At 42.9% G+C, this 23,679-nt stretch overlaps 1 protein-coding gene across 1 annotated transcript; it reads right to left on the bottom strand.

The window, feature by feature from the left end:
- Positions 1 to 218: 218 nt before the first annotated feature.
- On the bottom strand, positions 219 to 22,406 carry BMP3 (bone morphogenetic protein 3). Its single transcript, XM_068941330.1, has 3 exons — positions 21,713 to 22,406; positions 8,909 to 9,819; positions 219 to 1,806 (listed from the first exon to the last, which is right to left on the bottom strand). The coding sequence occupies exons 1-3, from the start codon at positions 22,092 to 22,094 to the stop codon at positions 1,615 to 1,617; spliced, it is 1,485 nt and encodes a 494-aa protein (XP_068797431.1). The 5' UTR covers positions 22,095 to 22,406; the 3' UTR covers positions 219 to 1,614.
- Between the last annotated feature and the right edge of the window lie 1,273 nt (positions 22,407 to 23,679).

Raw genomic sequence — 23,679 nt, 5'->3', positions numbered from 1 at the left:
ATAGATTATTATGTTCCAAGTCTACACCTCTCACAAACATGCACATTATTCAGGTTGGTAAACATGATAGCACCAGTGACCAAATACAAAAATCAATGACTGAGTGTTTGAAATAGCCTCAAATAGCAATGAACCTGCAAAAAAAGCATTTACAGAGGAATATTGTAATCACCTTCAATATACTAAGAAACTGCTGACTCCAAAGTAGAGAATCTAACTCTCATGATGACTAGAAATTAATTTATTCACAATGCATATTTGCTATTTAAGGACACCATTTCATAAAGTCACGTAGATAACTTATGGAAAAGGTTATTCAGCATTGATCCTCAGTGCAATCTAAACATTGTTCTTGCCAGCCAGAGAAGCTTTAAAAAAACATTATCCTTTCTAGATTATGTTGGTGGAAATGGAACTGGGGTTTCTAAGTATTTCTGTGAATAGTCATCAGATAACAGAATGAGCTCTTTGCAGTTATATATATGATCCATTAGACTTTTTTTCTGCTAGTAGTTTCCCAAATGAATATGCTGATGGATAAATTAATTGAAAGCATATTTTATATTTTTTTGTGCAAAACTTACTGCAAAGAATTCTTAAATTGACAGCGTAGGTGCAACAAATTTGATTTTAAGAGCAGAAGTGAACCAAGGTGAGAAGAAAAACATGCTACATCAAATTAATGTAACCAATTAAAACTCACCAACCAGAGCCAGTTTTGATAAATTAATCATAGTGAAAGTTTACAGATCAAGAATTATGCACCAAATAATTTTACGTCAGGAATCAACTACCATAATTTGTGCATAGATTATTTGCAAATATTTTATGGAATATTTCTTACGAACAAGTCACTCAGCTGCTTCACCGAGTGTGGTACTTTCATATCCTTAGCCCACTGAGTTTCACAGTGGCATGAAAGAAAAGTCTTTGCTTTTGAGATACTACAATTTCAAATGCAGCAGTAATGGGTTTGTTTCTTTGGACTGAGGTGACTGAGATCTAAAAAGTTGAATTACAAGGAATATGTTAATGAAAATGAATATACATACACAATCAGTGACATGTCATACTGAGCAAATACATGTCTTAGTTGGATTATCTAAGGCTCTTAGAAAGTTGGATTTGTTTAGTTTTTTTCTTACTTGCTGCGCTCTAATCAGTAATCTAAAGCAGAAAGCTTAGCTTTAAAATGAATAGTATATTTCTAATCTCCATTCCCATTAGTCACTAGAAGAACGGAGACAAGAATTAACAGCTACTGCTCTTTCCAAAATCTTGTACAAAAATAGATCAATTTGTCCTTCTGACAGTCTCTAAAATCTTGAAGAGTCTTCTGTAAATTTCTCTTTCATCTCTGTATTTCAACAGAAACAGTCAGTCCCCATTGCCAAGACTTACCTCTTGGTCAAATCCAAAGATGCATTAAGTTTTCATATTGCCCTTCCTTGGAATTTCTATTCAGAATCCACTCCATTCTCTTATTCGGATTTGTTTATTTTCTTTTTTCAGAATGAAATGCATTGGCAGTGCAAACAAAAAGTAGAAATCATGAAAAACAATAACAAAATAGCAACCGATCACCTCAGCATTTCAAAAGGGTCCGCTGAGTTGTTATCTGCATGCACAGGACTCCACTGTCATGTTGGGGTAGACCTTAAGAACCACATTCTTATTTTCATCAAAGAATAAGATGCTAAGAGAAGACATTTTGTCAGGAACACAGCAAGGCTCGGGAATGCCCGGGACGACCCCAACCGCTCTCACTATACTCTGGATGGTGGCATGATTTGAGGGCTTCAAGGCCTGCAAGAGAAAGATAAAGCATAAAAGGAAAATGCACCCATGTCAGAATGGACCCATGTACTCTATACTGTTTTGGAACAAAAGGGCCCTGTGGAGACCAAAAGGCTGTCTGGTTGTACACAGTGTCTTTTACTCAGGACCATTTCCAGTTGCCATCACTATGCGCCTAAGCCAGCAGCTGGGAATGCGAATCTGGCCTGGTTCTGCTGGCCACTGGATGTCACTGTTGCTCCACAACTTTCTTGGGGACAGGGCAGCCTCTGGCTCTCTGTGGGACGTGCCTTTCTAGGAAAACGCCCAGGCAGCAGGCCTTGAAACAAGGTGTACCTGTAGGTCAAGGAAGTCTCTTCCCCTGTGAAATCAGTTACATGCAGGCTGCAATTTAGTCATAAAACCTGTATGGCAGGAGTGAGGCAGTCAACCTTACACTAGTAGGCTGATTCATTAGGGGAGCTAAATAAATATAACCTGTATGCTGGGAAGTTAGTCTGATGGAATGTGAGTGCATCAGGAATAACAAAAGTCGATCAGGTGTGTACAGAGGAGAGCATGGCAGTACTTTACACCATCGCGTTAATTGTGCCAGTTTGCTGTCTTGCAAGGTTTCGTTGTTTTCTTCATCTTCCCTGCCAAATAGCTCAAATTGTTCCATTGTAAATTTGATTATGTTATGAATAAACACACCTTTCATCTGTAACATACATAATCAGTGACATTACTGAATAACAGAGCCCCCAAATCCCAAGTCTGCTGTATCTCATATTAAGGTGACATTTTGTTCCAAAGGACAGGGTTTCCTGGCTTTATATTCATGTAAATGGGAGCACATTTTGGTTTGTTATAAGAAAAAAGCAAAATCTGACCAGTCAGACGACTGAAAAATGCTTATATTACATTTTACCTCTGAACCCCTAAACCTTTCCAGAACCAAATATCTGTAGTACTTATGGTAGGTGAGCATGAGAAATGCACAAGTATACTTTTTAGCCTAAGACTTTTTTTTTTTTGGCGAGAGAGAAATTTTAACAATGCTTTTGAGAGCTCCACTTACACAAAGACCCTGGGAATCACATGGTTAGATATGCTCAGTCAGATGCCACAAAGAAATATATGTAACAGGATTATTTGGACCAAATTTGCAATCTGCAGTTTTGCTGGTATGAGAGATGATTTGCCTCTCGAAAAATCAGTGATGAGGATTAGATATCTAACCACCTGATTTGCAAATCCTAACAAACTTGCATGCAAAAAGCACAGAAATAACTGTGATATTCTGGCTCATTATATCATTTATGTAGCCTCTTAGTACGTTTTAAAGTATCTGCTTCCAGTTCTGCTGGCAATACACATGGATGTCTAACCTGTCCCCACTTAAGAAAACATAGCTTCCGACTGATGCCAATTGTGCTTTTCTTCTTTCTTACAGAGACAGACGTTCTGTGATTTTCAACAGAATTGAATCAGAACGGACTTTTCCATATCATAGTTGTCAAAACTAGTCTCAAGCGAGAACAGGAACCATTTGACACAGAAAGGATTGGAATTGGAAAGGATTCACTTGGGAGCATTCAGCTATTCTTTATGTATGTGTTAAATGTAATCTGAGCAGTTTTCCTCCTTCTGATAAGGAACCCATCTTGCATGCAGAGAGCCTGAGCAACAAATAGTGCATATTCCTAGCTTCTGCTTATCCTTCAAGAGATTTAGAAAGTTCTTAAGTATTTTTGGGATTCAGATCCATTTTTAAACATAGGAGTTTTACCTGATTTTTTGCCCATTACTGTTTAAGTGTACTATCTTACCAGATGAATGGGGTGGAAGTTCTTGGTGATGTTCTGTTTTAAATACAAATGCAAAGCTTGCTGCACTAACCTCTTAAAGGCTGTAGGTTAGCCAGCATGGTTACAAAGGCATTTCTGTCAATCTAGCTAGCAGATCTCAAGACAGACACTTTCATTTGTTTGTTTGCTTGTTTTTAATTCAAGAACACCTATATTAATCAGCAGTAGCTTATAAGGATTTTTAGAGTTTGTTAGATTTGTACACAATTCAAATTTTTGTATCAATTCTACTTGCAAAAGGGTGTGAAAGCTCAGGTGGCATGCAGGCTTGTTGCCTTACTCCATTCCAGTGGAGCAGATGCCACAAAAGTCATCAGGGGCAAAAAGCTAGGTCTTCTAAGCCTTCTGATCAGATGTCAAAAGGTTAAAACAGTCTAAATGAAATTGACATGCTATCCCCATTGCCAGTGGAAATGGAATTCAAAACAAGTTTCAGAATATGTCAGGTTAAGGTCTCACTGGAAACCCTTCATTTCTCTTCAGATATGGAAATCTATACCACTGGTACAGTTTCCCAAAGAGTGCACATTCTTTTTTCCTTCTTTTGTGTTTTCTGCTGGCCAAGTTTGAAATTACCAGACATAATTATATTATACTGAAGAGGAGACCAGCGATTCACTGGTTTATGGCACCATGCCATTTTGTAATGGCTGAGGTTTTGATACAGCTAATCAGTCAATCTGACTGGGTGGAGTTTTAAATTCTTCCTTGAGTTCCCTCTTTGGGCTGGGCCCTGAGCTATATTATATCCCAGGGAGTTGTTCAGAAGCAAGTATGTTTTTATGTACAGAACTGATCTCAAATATTGTTCATAGACCTTATAGTATCAGTGAAAATAGCCCAGATACCCTCTGTTACTGTATTATACATGAGCTCAGCAAGAAATGGGTCTATTTTATGTGGGTATCTTTTGATACAGAACGTCCTCTGTACTGACTTGAAGTCTGTCATGAATACAGCGCTCCTGGCCTTTAAGGTGCAATTTTGAAGATAACTAGCCTTGGCATAACTCTGCTTCTGCCAATGGGGAATTTAACTGGGACCAGAGTAAAGCCCAAAGCTGAGTGCTTTTCAGAAAACCAAAACCCACCCTGGAGTACTGAACTGGCATTATGCCCTGCATATAAGTAGGGGGGAGTTAGGTCATCTTTGCCTCAAGGCTGCATATGCTCTGTCCAGCACAGGCTAATGAAAAACAGGCAAAGATTTTCTATTAAGAGGAGAGGAGGGAGGGGAGGCCAGGAGGAGCAGTGGGAGGGAAAAACTGAGCTGACTCCAAACTGCCAAATCTGTGAATGAGTCCAGCTGTGGCTAAGGCTGCACCTGCTAACCTACATGCATCCTTGGGAGACTTGCTACCCTGTTGAATTTCATTAGAGATGTATTTAGGAGTGGGGCAAATGATGTCAGTTATGAGCTTTCATTCCTGACCTGGGAAAAGGTCTGCCTGGCCTGTATGCTCCGTGGTGTTCTGCAAGCCCAGCACATGTGGGCTTGACAGCAGTCACACCAGCTAATTGAAATCAGGGAAAGGGTAGGGCCAGAATATTTGGAGGTGGAGAGGGAGGGGGAAGAGGCACATCTGTTCTTAATTATCCAACAGGTTGTCAACTTTAGGAGCTCGCCCTCAGCAAGGGAACATTATATACCCATAGGCACAGATTAGTTTGTTATTGCCTGATGGTTATAGTATCATTTTGCAAATGCAGTCCTATTAGTAGCACCAGCTATTATGTATGGCTCAAGAATAACACATGGCTGTGAAAGATGCTTGTTTCATCTTTATATATATATATATGTGTATATATATATATATATATATATACACACACATACAAAGGTTTTTTTTTTTTTTTTGAACTATTAAAAAAGTGCACAAAAGGAGTAGTTTCCAGAATTCCAGCATGAACAGAAATTTTAGCAATTGCTTTCAGGGAACCAGACTTATGACAGGGTTTCAACTACCTGCTCTCGTAACAAACTAGTTCTCTCTGTAGCATATGGCAGCAAGTATTCAGCTTCACAATGTCTAAATAACTCTTAACACTCTGCTTTTATATCCTGACCCAACCACGTGTAGGCAGTTTTGCACAGAAAGGCAGGATCAGATCTTTGAGCAAGAGTTCACAGAGGAAAATTGGTATCCTCGTAAGGCACTGATAAACTTGGGCTATAGGCTTAATTCATGGCATTCAGACCTTTTGACCTTAATTTTTGTGATTTGCCTACCCATTTCTCCTTTTTTTTTTTCTCACCTTTTTCTACTGTAAGCTCTTCCAGAACAGAGACCACTTCTGATTGTGTTGTACATGCCTATCCCAGGTGGAGAGTGGAGGGGTGAAGAGGAAGAGGGAGAGAACACCCTTGGGACTGCTAGGTTCAGTTACAATGACAGTAGTAGCCAGTACTGCAAGTCTACTTACTTGGGTGGATGATGTTAAAACATGACATATCAGAGACCCATGCTATTATTTGCAGCAAAGCACAACCTGCTTTTGGCAGAAATAAATTTGAGTCTATGTTAGAAAATGTTCTTATGCAGACTGTAATTCCTTGGGAGAATTAGCCAAAGATGGACAACTCACAGATAAAGCTGGAACTCATTTTTCACCCAAGCAAAATACCTGTTAACTATCCTTCTGTTGTGTGCACTGTAAGTTCTTCCCTGTCATGCCTTGGAGCATCAAACAAAAGTTGAACCTTCAATTAAATTCATTTCGCCTCTTCAGAATCACTGGTACTCAACTGATCTCAGGGCGTTTTACTAGCACGAGTGTTTGTATAGCTCACTGTGCTTGTTTCCAGAGGTTTGAAACTACTCCGGGAATTAGGCCTTGAGATTCTGGAGCACATCAGGGATTTTGCGGGTGCAGGTCCTAACGAAGGCCCTATGTAAGGAAAATGAACCTTACTATTACATTGCCTCTTTATTATGACTGTGCTTTTAGTTCCTGGGGCTTTGTGTGTCTCTCTGAAGATACTTACTCTCCTTGCTACTAGAGGATCCATATTCTCAAAGCCTGATCTCGACTCCTTAAGAGAGACTTGTTTTCTATCTCAAATTAGGAATTTCCCATCAGCTCTGGGCAGGATTGGATTTCAGTAGAAATTAGATTTCAGAAGTAGGCAGAGACCAGTAACAAGTGCTTCTAAAACAACTACATTCAAAATGACTTTGGAGAAAGCCTTGTTTTATCTAGAGGATGCACATTACCAATCATTTTTAGGTTTGATCTATACCTTCCTGAAGGCAAAGGGAATTCTTCCCACTCTCTTTGCATCAGGCATGGCTCCTCACTCAAAACATACAACATACACTGACTATTAAGAGAGAGCTTCTCTTAAAGCCATTTCAGTCTCAGTAAGTAAAAACCTATTTTGCATGTCTGCCAAATATAAAAAAAAAAACATGTCAAATGACTGAGATGGAATGGTTATGCTCTAGCAAATGCTAGATCCTAGGAGTTGCTAGGCACCTCAACTATCATTTACTTTTTGAGAGCTAAAAGAATGCCTAAATACTTTTGGGCTTGCACTGAGATACTTTCAAGCCTTTCTGAGAAGCTGCTACACATTTTTACCTTGTTATCATAAATATGTAGGAACTTAACTGATACTGACCTCCAAGAGAATCACTGCTTGTACAAGGCATATTTCACTGTTTGTTTTGTTTCTTTTGTGATACTGATGGTAGCCCATAGTAGGCCTCTTATTTTAAGTGAAGCATATTTTAGGGGCCAGGGTCAGCTGAAATAAAGACACTTTATTCTTGTTTACTCCTTTGAATTAAAATACCTGAACTGTTCCGGTATCACACACTATTTTCTTCTGAGCCAAGACTGGTCTTTCAGAGCAACGCTTATTATCATTGAGATGAAGCTGTTCTAAACAAAGCTGCAACTGGAAATGCTGACCCAGTCTTAAGCAGAGGGATATGGAGGGCGTTTGTATAGTTTTTCGTGTCCATAAAGTTAGAATGAAAAAAGTCCAGGCCCAGTGCTTTTAAAATTTCTAAGCCATATGCTGAGTTACTGGTGTGGTAGAGCATGATTCCCATTAACAATAAAGTAGAAGGCACGATCCAATTTATTCAAAGGTAATGACCATATCTCTTCCTGTTTTCTTTTCTCCTTTGATCAGAAACCTGAAAGCCCTCCATTGCTGTCTGAAGTAGTCACATAAGTCTGCCTTCCTCAGCTCGCCCTCTTTGGCCTCCATCACCTTTGGTACAATCCTCCACCTGTCATTTTCAAAGGACTCACTTGAGTCCTGAAGTCACTGAAATTCCACATAAATTTTGGAAATCAGTGCTAAGGCTTCATTATGTCCAAAATAAAGACTTTTGAATATGAGGTTACAGTGAGACCAAAAGCCCTGCCTTTACTGGAATTTCCTGTAGGCATTATTTTTTAGGCCAATATTAAATACTGCCATTGTCAGGTTTTGGTAGGCTCCAGGGAGAAGCATGCCACTAGTAATGAGACTGGGCATTTGATTTTAAGGAGCCAAGTACATCAGTCTAAGTCATAGGGCCAGAATTACATAACCCTTTCTTGCTACTCACATGGAAGAATCTCATCAAAGGAGGGATTTTGGGAGTCAGTTTGCCAGGATCCATTGCCCGTGGATCCGCTGTGTTTATAGTTGTAGCTTAGAATGGTCTTGCATAGATACCAATCTCTTCTTCAGTAGGTGTTATACAAGTGATTCATTCAGCTCTTTGCCTTACATTTAGAGATCACAACCACTCCTATAGCTCCACAGACGCACTCTTCCACTGTAATATTAATGCCTCATGAGGCACATATTTACCCTAGAATGTGCTATACCGACTGATCCCACTTCTGGTCTGCCAGCAGAGTTTTCATGGCACTATTACTACTGTCTAATAAGCAATTTCCTGGGTCTATCCTATATTATGTTTGTTAAACAGGTTAATAACAAGCTCACACATCATTAGCACTCTTCAGCAAGTGTTTTATAGCTATTTGGTTTCTGGACAAAAACTACTCCTGTGTAGTATTTTTTTCATTATCTTTGCAAGTCTGTCTTCATACTAACTGTTTTAACCACTGTTCCTTGTAGCACAAGACATGAAGATATCACTTATTTATACTGTAGCCTAATATGTAATAGCAAACAAGCTTGATTTTACTGAGATTGGGGAAAAAATGCATAATTTATAAAGCCTATATGAGTATTCCCGCTCTATAGTGATGGGACAATAACAGACAATGTAAAAGAATTAATAAACACAGTACCTTTGGAATTGGGAACTGGCATTCTCCTGAGCAGTAATAGGCATCAAAGGATTTAGGGGAAATAATCCACTCGCTCCAGCCTATGTCTGCAAAATCCACCTTGAGATAGCGCCGGGCGCAGTACCTTGGCTCATTCCACTGCTTTCTCCTTGCCTTCTTCAAGGTTTGTTCATCAAACTGGAGAGTCTGGCTCTTCTGGTGATGGTTTTTCCTCTGCTTTTTCTTACTCTTTGCCCTCTCTGCCAGCCGTGGCTGGAGGGTTTTGTAGGGTTTTCTATCTTCCCATCTCTCATCCTCGTTGTACTGGTACTCGGCTCCTGGAAGCTCATTGTTCTGCAATGGCAACAGGACGTTTGTGGAGCGTTTCCGCCGTCGCTTGCCAAGGCTGCTCTTTACATGGTTTTCTGTCCTGGGAAAGATCCTCACCAGGGGATTACGGTGCCCTTGCAAACTAGAGACAACACTCTCCGGCTCTGAAATAGCAGAATCATTGGCATATACCAGAATGTAGGGTTCGTAGCGAGAAGGTGCCCTTTTCCAGGGGTGATGGCTAGTCAGATCCATTTTGACACTGATCAGAAGTTCATTGTTTTGTTTTGCCTCATGCAGGACCTGAGTGATATCCTTCCACTGCCAGGAAAGAACATCCCGGTAAGCAGTGGAGACATTTATTAGGAAATGTCCCAGACTCCGAGTCCGGTTCCCAACAGAAGGCAAGGTCCAAACTGAAAGATGAATCTGAATTTCAGGTTTCCTGTGCCTGTGATGAGAACAGTCTCTGGATCGGGAACAGTTCCAGCTAGCACTCAGCAGATCACCAATATAATAATACACTGAAGCTGACAAGATATTTTCAGACTTGGTGAGTGAGGTCAAGTTAAAAACATACAGCTCTTGGCTTCCAGGGCTCCCTAGAAGAATAAATATTTACATAAGAGTATGGGCAATTCAAAGTGTTATGGACATCTAGTCCAAAAGGACTAGATGTCTTGCTTTCTAGCTTATACATTAAGCTCAGGGGAAGTTTGCATGCAGTATTCTGGGAACAGATTTAGGCCTCTGTTCAGAATAATGACCCAGTCAGCCAACTGATGATTTTAAATCACGTACTTTCTATCTTCTTCTCTTGCAATACATATCTCCATCCAGAAATGCTCATGCATTTACCACTGCTCCTCTGAATGCAACAAACAAACTTGGTCACAGGAACACAGCTTGATAAGAGATGCATTGAAGACTGTACACATCATCAGGAAACTTGAGCAATACCAAAGTAAGGTTTTGCTCTTATCCTCTTTTTTTTTAAATGCCCCCCTACCCTGTCTCAAAATGATTCTTAGGTGACTATGGCTGCCCTGCCATACCCTGTCTAAAGAATTGTCTCTCTTTGTCCAAGACAAATGAGATATCAACAGCACTGACTCATGCTGTAGCCCAGACCCAGCTGAAGTTTGAGAAAGGCTCCCATCAGCTTTATTAGGCATTGGATTGTTTGTAAACATCTATTATACTGATGAACCACAGTTAGAAAGAAAAGATTCTCTTCATTACTCCTGGCTGTGGTGAAGAGGAAAAGCTTGGATGCAAATGGGTCTTGATTCTTGGTGTTGCCACAGACTTAAAAATATACTCTCAGATCAGTTGTCTGAGCCGTTTCTGTCAAGCTATTCAATGCAAAAAAGGCTAACTAGTTCCTTTAAAACTTCCACCCTGCTCCTCTGTGATCATCTGGGCTCTATCCACAAAACTTTAGGGGAATGGGTGCATTTATTCTTAGCTTCTAAGTTTTCAAGAGACTCTTGAAGAGGGACCCAAATACATAACATTTGTTACAGCTGCATACATATATCAAGGTGCAAAATGGGTACGCAAACACAGAAAGTATTGAGTATTTGAAAAGCTAAACCAAAAGACCAGCTTAAATCCTGTGTTACAAACTGAAGTACAAAGGATGCTTCCACTCAATACTAACCATGTCCCCATGAGAATAAGAGCAAGTTCTTGGCCCCTGAAATGGGCGGAGCAACCTTCACATGCGCAGTTGAGTGTTCATTGACCAGAGCCCTTCACAAGGCTAGAGTTGGGCACAGTAGCAAGTATAACTTACTAACAACAATATTGCCCACAAAGAAAAAATGTGGCCTGCTTCTGAAGACATGGGAAAGAGAAATACCAGGGAAGAATCACTGTTTAATCATTTTTAAGGCTTGGATGTCAGTTCTAGAGAGGGAGAGAGAAAACTCACCATTTCTAATGAGCTAAAGACGCACAAGCTTGTCTGACAGCCTTTTGGCTAGGTCCGATACTGATCATAACAGAAGTTTGCTGCTAGAATAAGCAGACCCTGGGTTGCATCAGTTACATCAGGTAAATTCAGTCATTCTACCTAGGATGTTTCATTAATTTTCATGACAGTCAGAGCTGCCACGCAAAATATTTACTAGAGTAGCTGGAGGTAGATGGACAGTACTACAGCAACCCTGATAACCAAAAGAAAGCATTAAAACTTAATGTCTTGCGAGGGGAGACAAGGGACAAAATGCACCCACTTGCCTCTGTGTAGAAGGAAACAAGCCAAGGAAAATACTTCTTCATGGTCAGGATGTTACTGTATCAATTAGGAGGGATGCAGTGGAAAGTGGGGTTTCCACAGCTGTGAAATTAGAGAAGTCAGCCTAACCACAGGTATCCTGCACAAACCCAAAGACGCAATCCTAACACAGGCTTGATCTGTGAAAATGTATGGCTGACTACTTTCAGCCCCTGTAGGGTGCAACAGAAAGGCTTGGGGGGTGAGGCTTAATTTTTTTTTTTTAATTTCCTGATTGGACTATGATTATGTCTGTCCTTCAGAACAGGAGAAATATAGATGCAAACATTAAGGTGCTATTGAGAGCTGTAAAACCAGGCTGTATGGAAAAGTCAAATACAGTAAAACAAAGGTATGCTCTACAGCCCCCCAAAGGAGGGGAAACAACCCGATACGTTAGGAAAACAAAGCAACACTAAGTTAACTGCTTCTTTGACATCATGGCATGTCAAAACCCTTTCCACAGGGTGAAGAGAAGTTGGAGTTTACAGAGTTTTGCAACTCTGCAGTAGGGAAGAACGGCCTCCCCCGCTTTCACAAAGTCGTTTGCCCAAGCAAGTGAAAACAAATCATTTCCAGGACTGATCTTTCAAAAACTTTGACAGCTTTATGATCTAGGTGACATTCTGGGCTTCCAGGATCTGACTGGCAATATCACATCTACTAATGCCATTCAAATGTGCCCATCAAACGACCATATTCTTCCTCTTCCTCACCAGCCCCCTCCCCAAAACCCAAGTGGCCTCTTTTTTTAACTAATATTTTGGAGAACAAAATATATTAAAAAAAAGCAGGAACCACCTCACTAGAAAGACAGAGCCTCCCTCCCCAGTATATCACATGCATTGCTTCGTTTAAGTATGGAAAAATAATCACAGAATCACAGAATCACAGAATCACAGAATCGTTTAGGTTGGAAGGGACCTCTGGAGATCATCTAGTCCAACCTCCCTGCTCAAGCAGGGTCACCTAGAGCATATTGCCCAGGATCACGTCCAGACGGCTTTTGAATATCTCCAGCGAAGGAGACTCCACCACCTCTCTGGGCAACCTGTTCCAATGCTCTGTCACCCTCACAGTGAAGAAGTTTTTTCTCAGGTTCAGATGGAACTTCCTGTGGTTCAGTTTCTGCCCATAAATCATATGCTTTTCACCTAAAAATCATATGCTGAATCATATGCTTTTCACCTAAAAAAGGAAAAAAAGAGACCAAATCATCTAGGCAAGACAACCTGGTTTATACACTCAGCCCAGCCTGATAGTGGATCCCATAGGTGCTGGTAGCTAAGTTTCCAATAGCTGAAAATTAACAAACCAAATCCATCCAGTTTCTACCTATTACTTATTACTGGGAAACTAGATTTTTCATGGGTTCAATCCTACTTTTAATTCATGAAGTCCAAAAGCAGCTACTTATTACATTTGTAGTAAGCACACATGAACACCTGATCTCTGCTTGGTTTGTAATCACTGATATAATAGGGTTAATAGATAATTTGGCAGAGCACTAAGTACATCAGTCTTAGGAACTAGAATTTGTGTCTCATGCATGCCTGTTTATGAAGTTATTTTTTGAATCACTCTTGTATGTTGAACCACAAGTTTTGATTTTAAGTTTTAATAAGAAATCCATTTAACAAATACTGCCTGTTCTAAATTGACATATTGTAGTGGAACACAAAACAAGCTGCTTTTGTTTATAAAGAAACTCTAGCTGGCGTGAAGCAGCCACAGGAGGAATATATACTTTTGATTAAAAGCAAAACTCAAGAAGCCACTCTTAGTATTTCACTACACCAAAAACTAATTGTTAGCAGTAGGTGGAGCTGTTTTCTTTCTGAAAGACCTCCATGCTCAAACAGCTCAGAAAAGTTTTCAAATAATTCAGTTTGCAAAATGCATGTCATCTTGAAAGCAGTTATTAGCAGCCAGCACAGATGTTCTATGGATTTGCTGGGACTCATCTCACAAAAACACAACTGTGTGACTTGGGTTTCTGTCACAGCTTAGGAACACTGTGTCCATTACATCCTTTGTGTGACAGTCAGATAACTGACTCCTAGATGTGAGCAATGAAATCAAATAAGCATTCTCCAGGCTAGTAATTACCCTTAAAAATGGCAGCTACATAAGGAAAGATTCAGCTGTAAAACACCTGCAAATGCAGCTTCTCTTCAGGAAAATTCAATTTCACAATGAAACTTCAGAAACTTCAGCCTCAAACCCAGAGCACACAGGCTGTTGAAGATCCCACAATAGCATAATTTCAACTGTTAACAAAGGCCCGGAGGTACTGAGTAGCATCTAACAGAATTATATTGCAAAGCAGGAAGCTTTCCATGAGCCTCATCCAGCTTGCTTCCAATCACACCAGTAAAGTTATATTGACTGATGTGAGCTGAGGTGTTAGTCTTTTTAATTGCTTATACAGATTGACAGATGGATTGATTTGTCCCCTCGCCAAGTTCTGAGAACCCCAAACAAACAAAAACCCAAAGGAATCCTAGCTAGGGGGTTAGCAACTCTAATAGCTTGTAAAAGTTAATTAAAATATATATCCTAGGATGTTATCAATACCTCAGTTCCAAATGGAAGGGAGGAGGGGGAGAGCACACTACAGAGCAAAGTCCTTCGACAATTGCTTAGCAGCCAGTGGAGAGAGCAGGAATAGAAGCCAGACTGTCTAAACCCAGCTTAGGACTCTGGTCAGTTTGCCCCCTATAAAAGGAGCTTAAAGATCTTACACATAAAATCTACTTGCAACACAGCCCTCTATTTGTTTGGCAATAAAAAAATCGTTCTGCAGGTTGAAGGGTGAAAAAAACAAGCCCTGGAAGATCATTGCATCATAATAGCTTTTTCTATGTTTTCAGTATCTAACAAAAATGGTTATACATCAAACATTTGTAGCAGCTTTCTTTGTGCTAGTTGCTCAGGTGTAAAATGCTCAATGGCAGACACGCACGTGCTCTTTGAAGTATTTGATGCTGAAGTGTGACAGCTCAGAGTGATGCTGGACAGAAAGCCCCCCTCTGCCTTGGCCAGCTCTTGGGATAAGGCAGTCTTGGGAAGAACTTGAGAGCCCTGTGTGTCCCTGCACTGCAGGCAATGGTTGGGGTAAAATCACAGGGGGTGAGGGGAGATGGGGGGGGGAGGGAAGCATACAACGACACAACCTTACTGCCTGGAAAAATTCTATCTCACATCTCTGAACTTTTGTAATTGGTAACCTTGCACTCTCTCACACCAGCATACAATGCAATGCCGTGGTAACTCAGTATTACTGTTTGAATAGCAGTAACTTCCCTGGCTCATTTTTTGTCCTTCCCAACTCTGTAAGCAGCAGATTTCCATCAGAGCACCTTTAAGTGAGCCAGTCTTTTAGCCCTTACTTACTTAAAGAGAGTTTTGTTAAGTCTGCTTCTCTCTTGCAGTACAAAACAGGAAGTGCAGAAGACTTCTCAGCAACAAAGCACATAAGGAGAAGATTTCAGAGGGAAAAAACGCTAAGGGAAAATATGTGGAAGGAACAGAACTATATGCAAGGAATACATTGGTAGCTTCTAGATACTCTGAGGCCAGATTTTATCAGCGCTTTCTGTTCTCCTTAAAGGAATCACCATGTGTTTGCACAGCCAGCCTGCTGATGAGTTTTGAAAACCACGCTCAGCAGCACAAAGCTCTTCTGAATTGCAGTAGGTAAGACGGGCATCAGGGCACGTTTAGTATTGCCTGCCTATACTGTGTAGAGCTTCAAAACGGCAGCTGTGGATTGGGGAAGCAAGGTACTTCATAAGAAGAACATTTCATTTCTTGTATTCATGCAGAACGTAACAGGGAGGTAAACGCAGCTAAACGGGTAGGCTACAGACTGAGCTGGCCTCCTCAGCCCATGCGCCTGTCATGTGAAAGTCATAATTCACCTGTGCCCTCTTCCCTTTCTTGAATGAAACTAGACAACCAACACCACAGCAAAGCTTGTACGGGGCCAGGGCTACTTCCCCAGTCTCTATTAGAGGGGCTGACAGAGCTCACCGGGGGGTAAGGGGAGGTACAGTTTTCAGGCCTAGAGCAGAAATACCTTGCTGTGTCATGCAGGTGGTCGTCACCCTGCCACCATCTCGGGGTGTGCTGTCACTCACATGACAGTAGTATCACAGCTGCCAGTGCCTTTACTGATGGCTTAGACCATAAAGCTCATAGCACTCCAACCGACATACTTGTACCGGCTGAATCTTCAGAGGCACGGCCTGTGCTTCCCCACCCTTGCACAATAACCCACAGCTGTTTGCATTGCTTGTTACTGTTACTAGCATTAAAAAGGTATTTTAAGAAAAAGCTGCAGATCTGTGGAGACTGACATCACCAGCATGAACAAATACATTCATGTTACAAGGGGCATTTCCAAGCATCAATAAGCTGGAACAAGTCCACTAACATGTGGTGTGTTTACCTTTATAGAGGATGCACTGACATTTTTATGGACTGCCAAACCTATCCCGTGGGTGAAAAAGGATGCAATAATGAGGGCTATTTAGTTATACAGTCATCATTAGCCATCATTTAAATGATATATTAAAGTGGTGCCCTTGTGCCAGTACACAGTTAATGTATCAGTGTTTCCGTTGTAAAATCATGTTTTTGTGGGTTCATAGCCCAACTGTGAAAGTTCACTGAGAGCTGGAAATGGGAACAGCTTCCAGGCTGGGAACACAAATTTGGGAGCTAGGTTTCTTCTTTCCTCCCATCTTCACTTTTACTTGATTGCTGCTTCCCCCCTTACTAATTTGAGTATGTGCAGAGAAAAAAATAATAGAATCCTGTCCTATCTTTTTAAAGTGCATTAAACTTTGTGCCAAATAGATTTCATTAATTCTTTCAGCAAAGCAGCCGAGGTTATAGCAGCTAGTAACTTGACATACAAAAATAAAAACTCATCACCCTGCTTAAAGCTATAATAACTTAAATAAAGACCTTTTAAAAGCAGTGATGGTGCATGCTCACAGTCATTTACAAGCAGATTTTATGACATGAAAACACGAATATGTACATTGCACATCGTAAATACGTTGCACAGTGGGTAAATGATCTATTTTTCATACAATTTAAGCAGAAAGACCGTAACAGGTCTGAAAACTAAACATAGTGTCAAACCATGTTGTGGTGTGCTCTAAGCTAGTGTGCTCTAATGAAGTAGGCCAGGTAGCATCAAGAGAGTACATGAATCAGGGAAAGGGCAACGCAAAAGGCTGACTTTCCCTCTTCACTTGCTGGAGGTAGGTCAGCCATATGAAAACCAAACTGTGTGCCCTGCCTGTCCCCTTGAGGACACAACTCGTCACATGGGAAGTTACGTGCTCTAGACACTGTGACTGACCAGGGACTCTGAGCACAGTTTGTTGGTGTGTGTGACAGCACAGTGAGAGACACGGTAACAGAAGCCAGAAAATTCAAATTCTGGGTCTCATCCTGAGAGACCAAACCTATAGATCCTGACTCTTTGCCTTAGAATAAAGTTTGCAGAGTCAGGCCCAAACTGCCTAAAACAAAACTTAGCACCTTTAAAGTGCCTTCTGCCAAAAATCTAGCAGGATGCTGCTGTTTGCACTGTATTTATAGTGGTGTACGAAAAAATACACCCCTCATCCTCCCCTGCAATGTTTTTAAAGCTATTTTTATGACAGACTCTTAATGTTACTGGAGCTGAAAGAGACTAGACTGGACTGTTGGCAGCCAGTGATGAGCTGTTTTCCCTGTGCAGGACTTGGTTTCCCTTGTTTGCATGGGCATTTCATACCGCAACAAAGGAAAGAAAAGCGTTTGATAAAGGAGGAGAACATAGTTCTTAAACCGCAAAAATTGGCCCGGGGCAGGTGTAATACCTAAAACTAATTGAAATTCAGTCAATAAAAAAGAGTTTAAAGTAATTTCTGACTGTATAGTTTTACTATAACATCATTAGAGGGACCCTCCAATTAAACTTGAGTTTTTTTAAATGACTCATTTGCAAGACATATTTCTTTAGTGATGCTATGATTTAGAAATACCACAATGCAAACTAGAAGTCTTGTATTCTGGGCTTTTATCTTTCTACTCTCTCTTTTATTTATTCTGGGTTGTATCTTTCCTCCAGGTCCAGAGGCTCAGCAGCTGCAGGTCAGCACCCCTCTAGGGAACGCACTGGCAGTAAGCAGATTTACACCAGCAGTAGATCTGGCCATCCAGTGGTTTTGCCAATGGGCAGGAGAAAAGAGCGTTCACGGGCAGAAACCGATGCGCGGACTTGGTCATCGCTTGCCATTATGCTTTACCGTAAGTGTGAAAATGTTCAGCGGTAACTCACGTATCGGCCTATCCTTCTTCTAGCTTTCATTTTAGAGTCACGTGGCATGGGAAATCACTTGCTGCTGTGGTACCTGCAGACAAAGACTAGAAAAATCCTCTCTTTGAGGCGTTTTATTTAGGCAGAACTCACCGTGAAGCCTGGCCTAGGCAAGACAAAGGCTGCTGGTGTCATCTCACAAATATCCCACAACTTTGCGCTTGTAGCCTGACACAGCTGCCACAGCAATCAGAGGCTGAACATCCTTTGACTCTAATATGTAAAATTAAATTAGAGCAGTTAAGTCAAAGAAGGAAAATGGTGCTGCAGCGTAACTGGATATACTGTAAACGAAGTACATCCTTAATACACTTAAAATGGATCTCACGTTTGGGGATTTTTTCAGGCTTTGTGATGAGTATCAAAGGTTAATATTTTGAGTGACTCAAACCGAACAATTATGTGTCAAGATAATTTTACAAGATTAATGAAAAACAAATTTGCCTGACTAGAATCACATGAACAATCATCAAAACCAAAGGCCCAAAAGCCCAACCCAGACAACAAACCACTAATAATCCCACCTATTTTTCAACTCTGGTGTGCAAAAGATTTTACGTCAGCATCGGACAGAAACTTAAGCTGTGCCCAGGTTTGGTCAGAGTTCTCGTCCTCTCCCCTCGGAGGACTGAGCCACAGACAGACAGACTTGCATTTAACAATTGTTAAGATGCTTGTTTTCATTAATCACTCTCTTATTTTCCCTTCTGTTTATTCATTGTAAGACTACAGCTGTCCTAGGGGACACCTTTCCTTTTCTTGGGCTAAAAGACAGAGAAGCCTTTCAACAAATCCTACTTTTTTTTTGTCTCGTTACACAACACGTTATCTTCACAGGGTCCTGAAAAAATGTCTACTGGGAAATGTAGGGAAGGATTTTCCCTTGTGGTATACACCATCAGTTATAGAAGAGCCAGAAATCCTAAAGGGGAGAAGCGTGGACTTTCACGCATTTCCATATGCCTTGTCTTTTCTGGTCAGCCATATTTGAGTTGTGTTTCAAAAAAGAAAGAGTTTCTCTCCTGAAAATATATAGTTAAATTGGTTGGTTACACTGAATGAAATCACTGGAGATTTTCTTTATGGCCTCCTGCTGTGGAAGTAGGAGAAATTGATAGATTCTTAAGGAAGTTCTGCTCATCTCAGGTAGAAAGCTGTCTCCTAAAGGGTTTAGCAGCCCAGGATGATATAATTTGTTGAAGGAGTAACAGCAACATAATTGATTAATTTAATGAATACAATAATGATTATCAAGGATAAGGAGGGAGCCTGTGGGAAACCAAGGAGCTGCAGCATTCAAAGCAGAGGATTTGGAGTCAAGTTATCTCAAAAAGAAAATACTGTGGATGTGCTGTTTCCATTGCAGAGCGGGCAGGGCAGACAGGCAAAAGGAGGAAGTCAGAAACCTTTCTTTTCATTCTCTACCCTCACCTCTCATCCCCTTCGGGGGACATTTGATCTAAGGTTTTTATGGAAATGGACTTTTCTGCCATGAGTAACCATTCAAATGAGCTGCTACAGTCTATAGGGAGAGAAAGACAACAGCTAACTGGTTAAATATTTTGCATAAATACTTATAAAAGTGTCAAAAAACTTATAACCACTTCCAATTTATTGCTTTGGCACTTGAACTGTGAAAGTATTGGAGGAGAAGGAAAGGGATTAGTGAATAGTGTGTTTATAGGACTGCTGCCACCCAACGTCAAGTGAGAGTATAAATATAATCAGAAAGACCACAGAGATGGGATTTCAACCAAAGGCCTTCTAGGTTTAGAACAATAAATATCTTGAATCAGATATGCTTAAAGGAGCAAATATCACTCAGTTTAAAGTATGCTTTTCCTTTTTTTCAGTGAGGGCACTGTTTATTTCAGAACAAAACAATATATATTAGACTTGAGCACAGAGAAAACTAGTCACATTAGAAGGATAAGAGAATTCCTTCCACACAAAAATTCTGTGGAAGCAGCAGCTGGGGAGTCCCAGCTCTCTGTCCTCTGAAACCAATGTATTTAAGGCTCCTGCCTCCAAAACCTCTGTCTCGGACACAAATACTTGCAGTAACACATGATGGAGAGTGTTTGTAGACTGAATCTAACATGCCAAAGCCATTCAATTATTCATGGTGTTTGATCTCTGTGCAGCACTATCCTATAATAGACATCGTTGCCTTTGAAGAATCAGAAGTAATGACTCCCAAAGAAACCTAAGGAAAGTTTGGCACCCAGCTCTCATTTAGATTTCTGAGAGAGGAAAGAATCAGTGTAGCTCTCTGAAACTCATAGACAGAACTCAGTGGTATTGTCAGATGTTTGTCTGTGAAAAAGCTGCTAGGTTAATCCGTTAGCGTCATGAAAAAATAAGAGATTGACAAATCAGGCTGTTAGGTGTGGCACAACAGTTGTCAAACAAATAGGAAGTTTATGGGAATGCTGTGGATTTAGGAATCATATCACAGTGATGGCCATGTTAGGGTTCTGGTGTTTACACTTAGCCCTTGCAGTAGTCAGAGAGACAAAAAGAGTAGGAGCAGTCTGTGGGATGCAGAACTAAGACAAGGTGGTCTTCCCTTTTTGCCAGGACGCAGTTCTTTTGCGATACTGCCTACCAAGCCTGCCGTGTTCAGCGCATGGCCACCAGCATACGGTTCCCTGAGGGACCCACAAGATTAGGGTCCGTACTCACGTGTGTGCTTTGAAGAACTGAACATTTCAGCTGTCCAGGGCGTTCCACCCAGCCATCCTAGTTATCAGCACACATCATTTCATGGGCTTAAAACTTTACTGCAGTGGTTATGAGACCAATAAGCAGTGCTAATGTTGCCATACAGAGTCTTACCCCCGCCCCCCATAAATATTCTTTTATGAAAAGTGACTTTAAATTTTTCATAAATCTACCTGTGCATGCCAAGCTATAATCAGAGCTGCAGTCAGAAGGACAGAGGTCTAAGTGCCACTGCCAAATGTGCTGCAATGCACTATTTAACATGCACAAGCTGTACTTCAACTCAATTCTTTTCCTGTTTCCTCTGTCTACCACTACTATAACCACCGTTTGAAAATGAGCACTCTCTACATAGTCTAAACGATTCCCAAATCATGTTATTACTCTATTATATGCAAATCACCCCTTGATTTCAACAGAAGCTACACGTGCAAAGCACTGATAAAAGGAGACTCCAGACAGCATATAGTAATTAGCTCATTTCCCTCATATGGTACTCATATGTTAGGGTAGGGACAATGCATACAGAGTTGAATAGATAAGACAGTAATTAAAATATGTGAGACAATGTAAACATTTTATCATAAAATACACGAGCGTTGCTGGAGGAAACACTACTTCCCTTGTCCTTTTCCTCCTTTTTTGCCTTACATCGACTTCCCCGGGTGCTAACACATGCTGTGTTCAGCGAGACGGCTTGTCCTTCAGGACTAGCACTGTTCACCGGGGCACCAACGGACCTTTACCTTAGTTCTGTGGCAGAACTGAAACCTATTTCATTTGCCTCCACGGTCGCACTGGAACATCAGCTGCTTCCGCAGCCAGGCAGGTCGCAGCGGAGCGGCCGAGGTCTCCCGAGCGAGCGCCCTTCCCTCCGCAGCGGAGGCGCGCCCGGAGCGGGGCAGCGGCCGGGGCCGGGGCAGCCCCCCGCCGTGCCGCCGTGCCCCGGGGCGCCCCGGCCCCGCTCTGCGGCCGCGGGCCGCCCCGCGCCGGCTTCGCACCGGGGCCCGAGCCCCCCTCGGCCGCTGCAGCCAGCCGCCGCCTCCGAGCCGCCCGCGGGCCGAGCCCGGGCTCCCCCGCGGCCGCCGCCCCGGCCCCGCCGACTCACCTGCTCCCAGCGGGCGGAAGCCGCGCACCGTGTTGCCCTGCCGGAGGTGCAGCGCGGGCAGCCCCGCGGCGTCTCGCGGCCGCGGGGCCGCCGCCGCCGCCTGCCCGCCGCCGCTGCCGCTGTACTGGTCGTAGAGCCGCAGCATGTGCTCCGAGACCTTGTCCCCCGGCTGCAGCGGCTCCGGCCGCCGCCGCTCCTCCTGCTGCCGCTGCCCCAGGCCGTAGTCACCTGCCGCGGCTCTCGCCCGGCCGCCCCGAACTCCTCCCAGGGCCGCTCTCCTCCGCAGCCCGACCCAGCGAGCCTTCAGCACGTCCCCCAGCGCCAGGCACAGGCAGCCCCAGCCCAGGCACAGGCACAGCACCCAGCGGGCCGACCCCACCATCCTGCCCCCTCCGACCCGGCCGGGCGGGCTCCGGAGCCCCCCTCGTCCCCTGCCCCGGCCCGCAGGCAGACAGGCGGGACCGAGACCCCCAGGGAAGTTTGCTTCGGCGAGATGCAGCCCCCGGCGGCGGCGGCGGCGGGTGGAGACGGGGCTGCGCTAAAAATCGTAGATGGGGTTTCCTCTTTTTTGGCAATAAGAAAAAGGAAAAAAAAAAGAAAAGTGGGGGAGGAAACCGCCACCGTGTAAACCGCCCGTCCTTCCCGGTGCTGGCAGTGAAGGTGTTTATTTCCCTTGCTGTGCAGGTTGTTTTTTGGCGAGAGGTGGAGGTATTGCTCTCCGTACGGCTGGATGCTCGTCCCCTGCTTTGACTGGTGCAGGCGCAGCCCGGGTGAGTTTTTGTGGGGTGTGTGCGCGTGAGTGTGAGTGTGAGTCCCAGCTCTCGGGGCTGATCTGTGTAATCAGCAGCCAATCGCACCGCCTTCTTGTTCAGCTCCGGCTGCAAGCGAGAGGCAAAGAGAGGGGGAAACCACCACCCAAAGGAAAACGCGCACGCACGCACATACACACACAGACACAGGGAGAGTTGGCTCTACAAATTCAATCACTGGCACTGACTGCATCCCCGAGGGCAGCTGGGGAATAGGGTGGTGGGATGTTCCCCTCCCTACCTCCACTCAGCCTCTTCCAAAGGCAGAGAAATAAAAAGGTTGCAATGAAACAAAAATCACAAATCAATTCACATCCAGCCTCCTCCTGGCAGGAATCTCAGGTCTCGGCTGGGCTCAGAGGACGGGTCCACGGCAGGCAGGTGGAAGGGATGGTAACCAGGCTGTGCTGGGCGTTCAGCCCACCTCTCCCCAGGCTCAGCCCTCCTCAGTGGCACTCTGCTTTCTCCTCTGTCCCCCTCCAACCCAGCCAGAGCCGGCCAGGGTGTCCCCAGCAGGCTGGAGCACATGGGCAGGGACAGGCACCATGCCCCAGGCAAAGGGAGGACAAGCTGTTTCGGGCATGGGGACCCTGCTGCAAGCTCCGTGAGATCAGGCAGGGAAATCCTGCGCGTCAAGACTCCTCTGATACAACAGGGCACAGCAAGGCATTCCTTGCTCGGCTGAGAGGATTTCACCTGCCTCTCGCCTTTGTTGCTTTTCCCCACCAAAAGAACAGAAAAGCCTCACCCTTATGAGCTCTGCAACAGCAGACAACACCCCATCAGGTGTGTAACGCTGTCCCTTTCACAAAATACTCTGCAACACAAAGGGTGCCTTAACTCATACATCTGGTCAGGGGAAGCCGCTCTGTGTTTTCCAGGTTTATAAATATATCAGTTCACATTTGGAGAATGACTAGGTTTCCAACCTTAAGAAGAGAAGTAAGAAAATTACCTTGCAGCTTAGTGTATGGAGCCTAACAACACAGTATTTCTAGCATTGGGCATTCATGTTTTCAATGGGCAATTTACAGGGCTAATTGTTAAACTGGAATTTAGAGCTTCCACTTGTGTCATGCATGGCAGAAGATAACAAAGCAAACCCTAATGGCACTATACACCTACAGAAAATGTATCAGTCTCATGCACTAAGCCTAT

The sequence above is a fragment of the Struthio camelus genome, chromosome 4, assembly GCF_040807025.1.
Source record: "Struthio camelus isolate bStrCam1 chromosome 4, bStrCam1.hap1, whole genome shotgun sequence".
Classification (NCBI taxonomy): Eukaryota; Metazoa; Chordata; class Aves; order Struthioniformes; family Struthionidae; genus Struthio; species Struthio camelus.
Note: the sequence above shows the minus strand (reverse complement) of the source record. Positions and strands in the feature narration are given on the sequence as shown.

Coding starts and splice junctions, on each gene's coding strand:
- BMP3 (XM_068941330.1), bottom strand. CDS start 22,094: ATGGTGGGGTCGGCCCGCTGGGTGCTGTGCCTGTGCCTGGGCTGGGGC. Junction 9,820..21,712: donor CTTCCGCCCGCTGGGAGCAG/GTGAGTCGGCGG, acceptor TTATTCTTCTAG/GGAGCCCTGGAAGCCAAGAG. Junction 1,807..8,908: donor GCCAGTTCCCAATTCCAAAG/GTACTGTGTTTA, acceptor TTTCTCTTGCAG/GCCTTGAAGCCCTCAAATCA.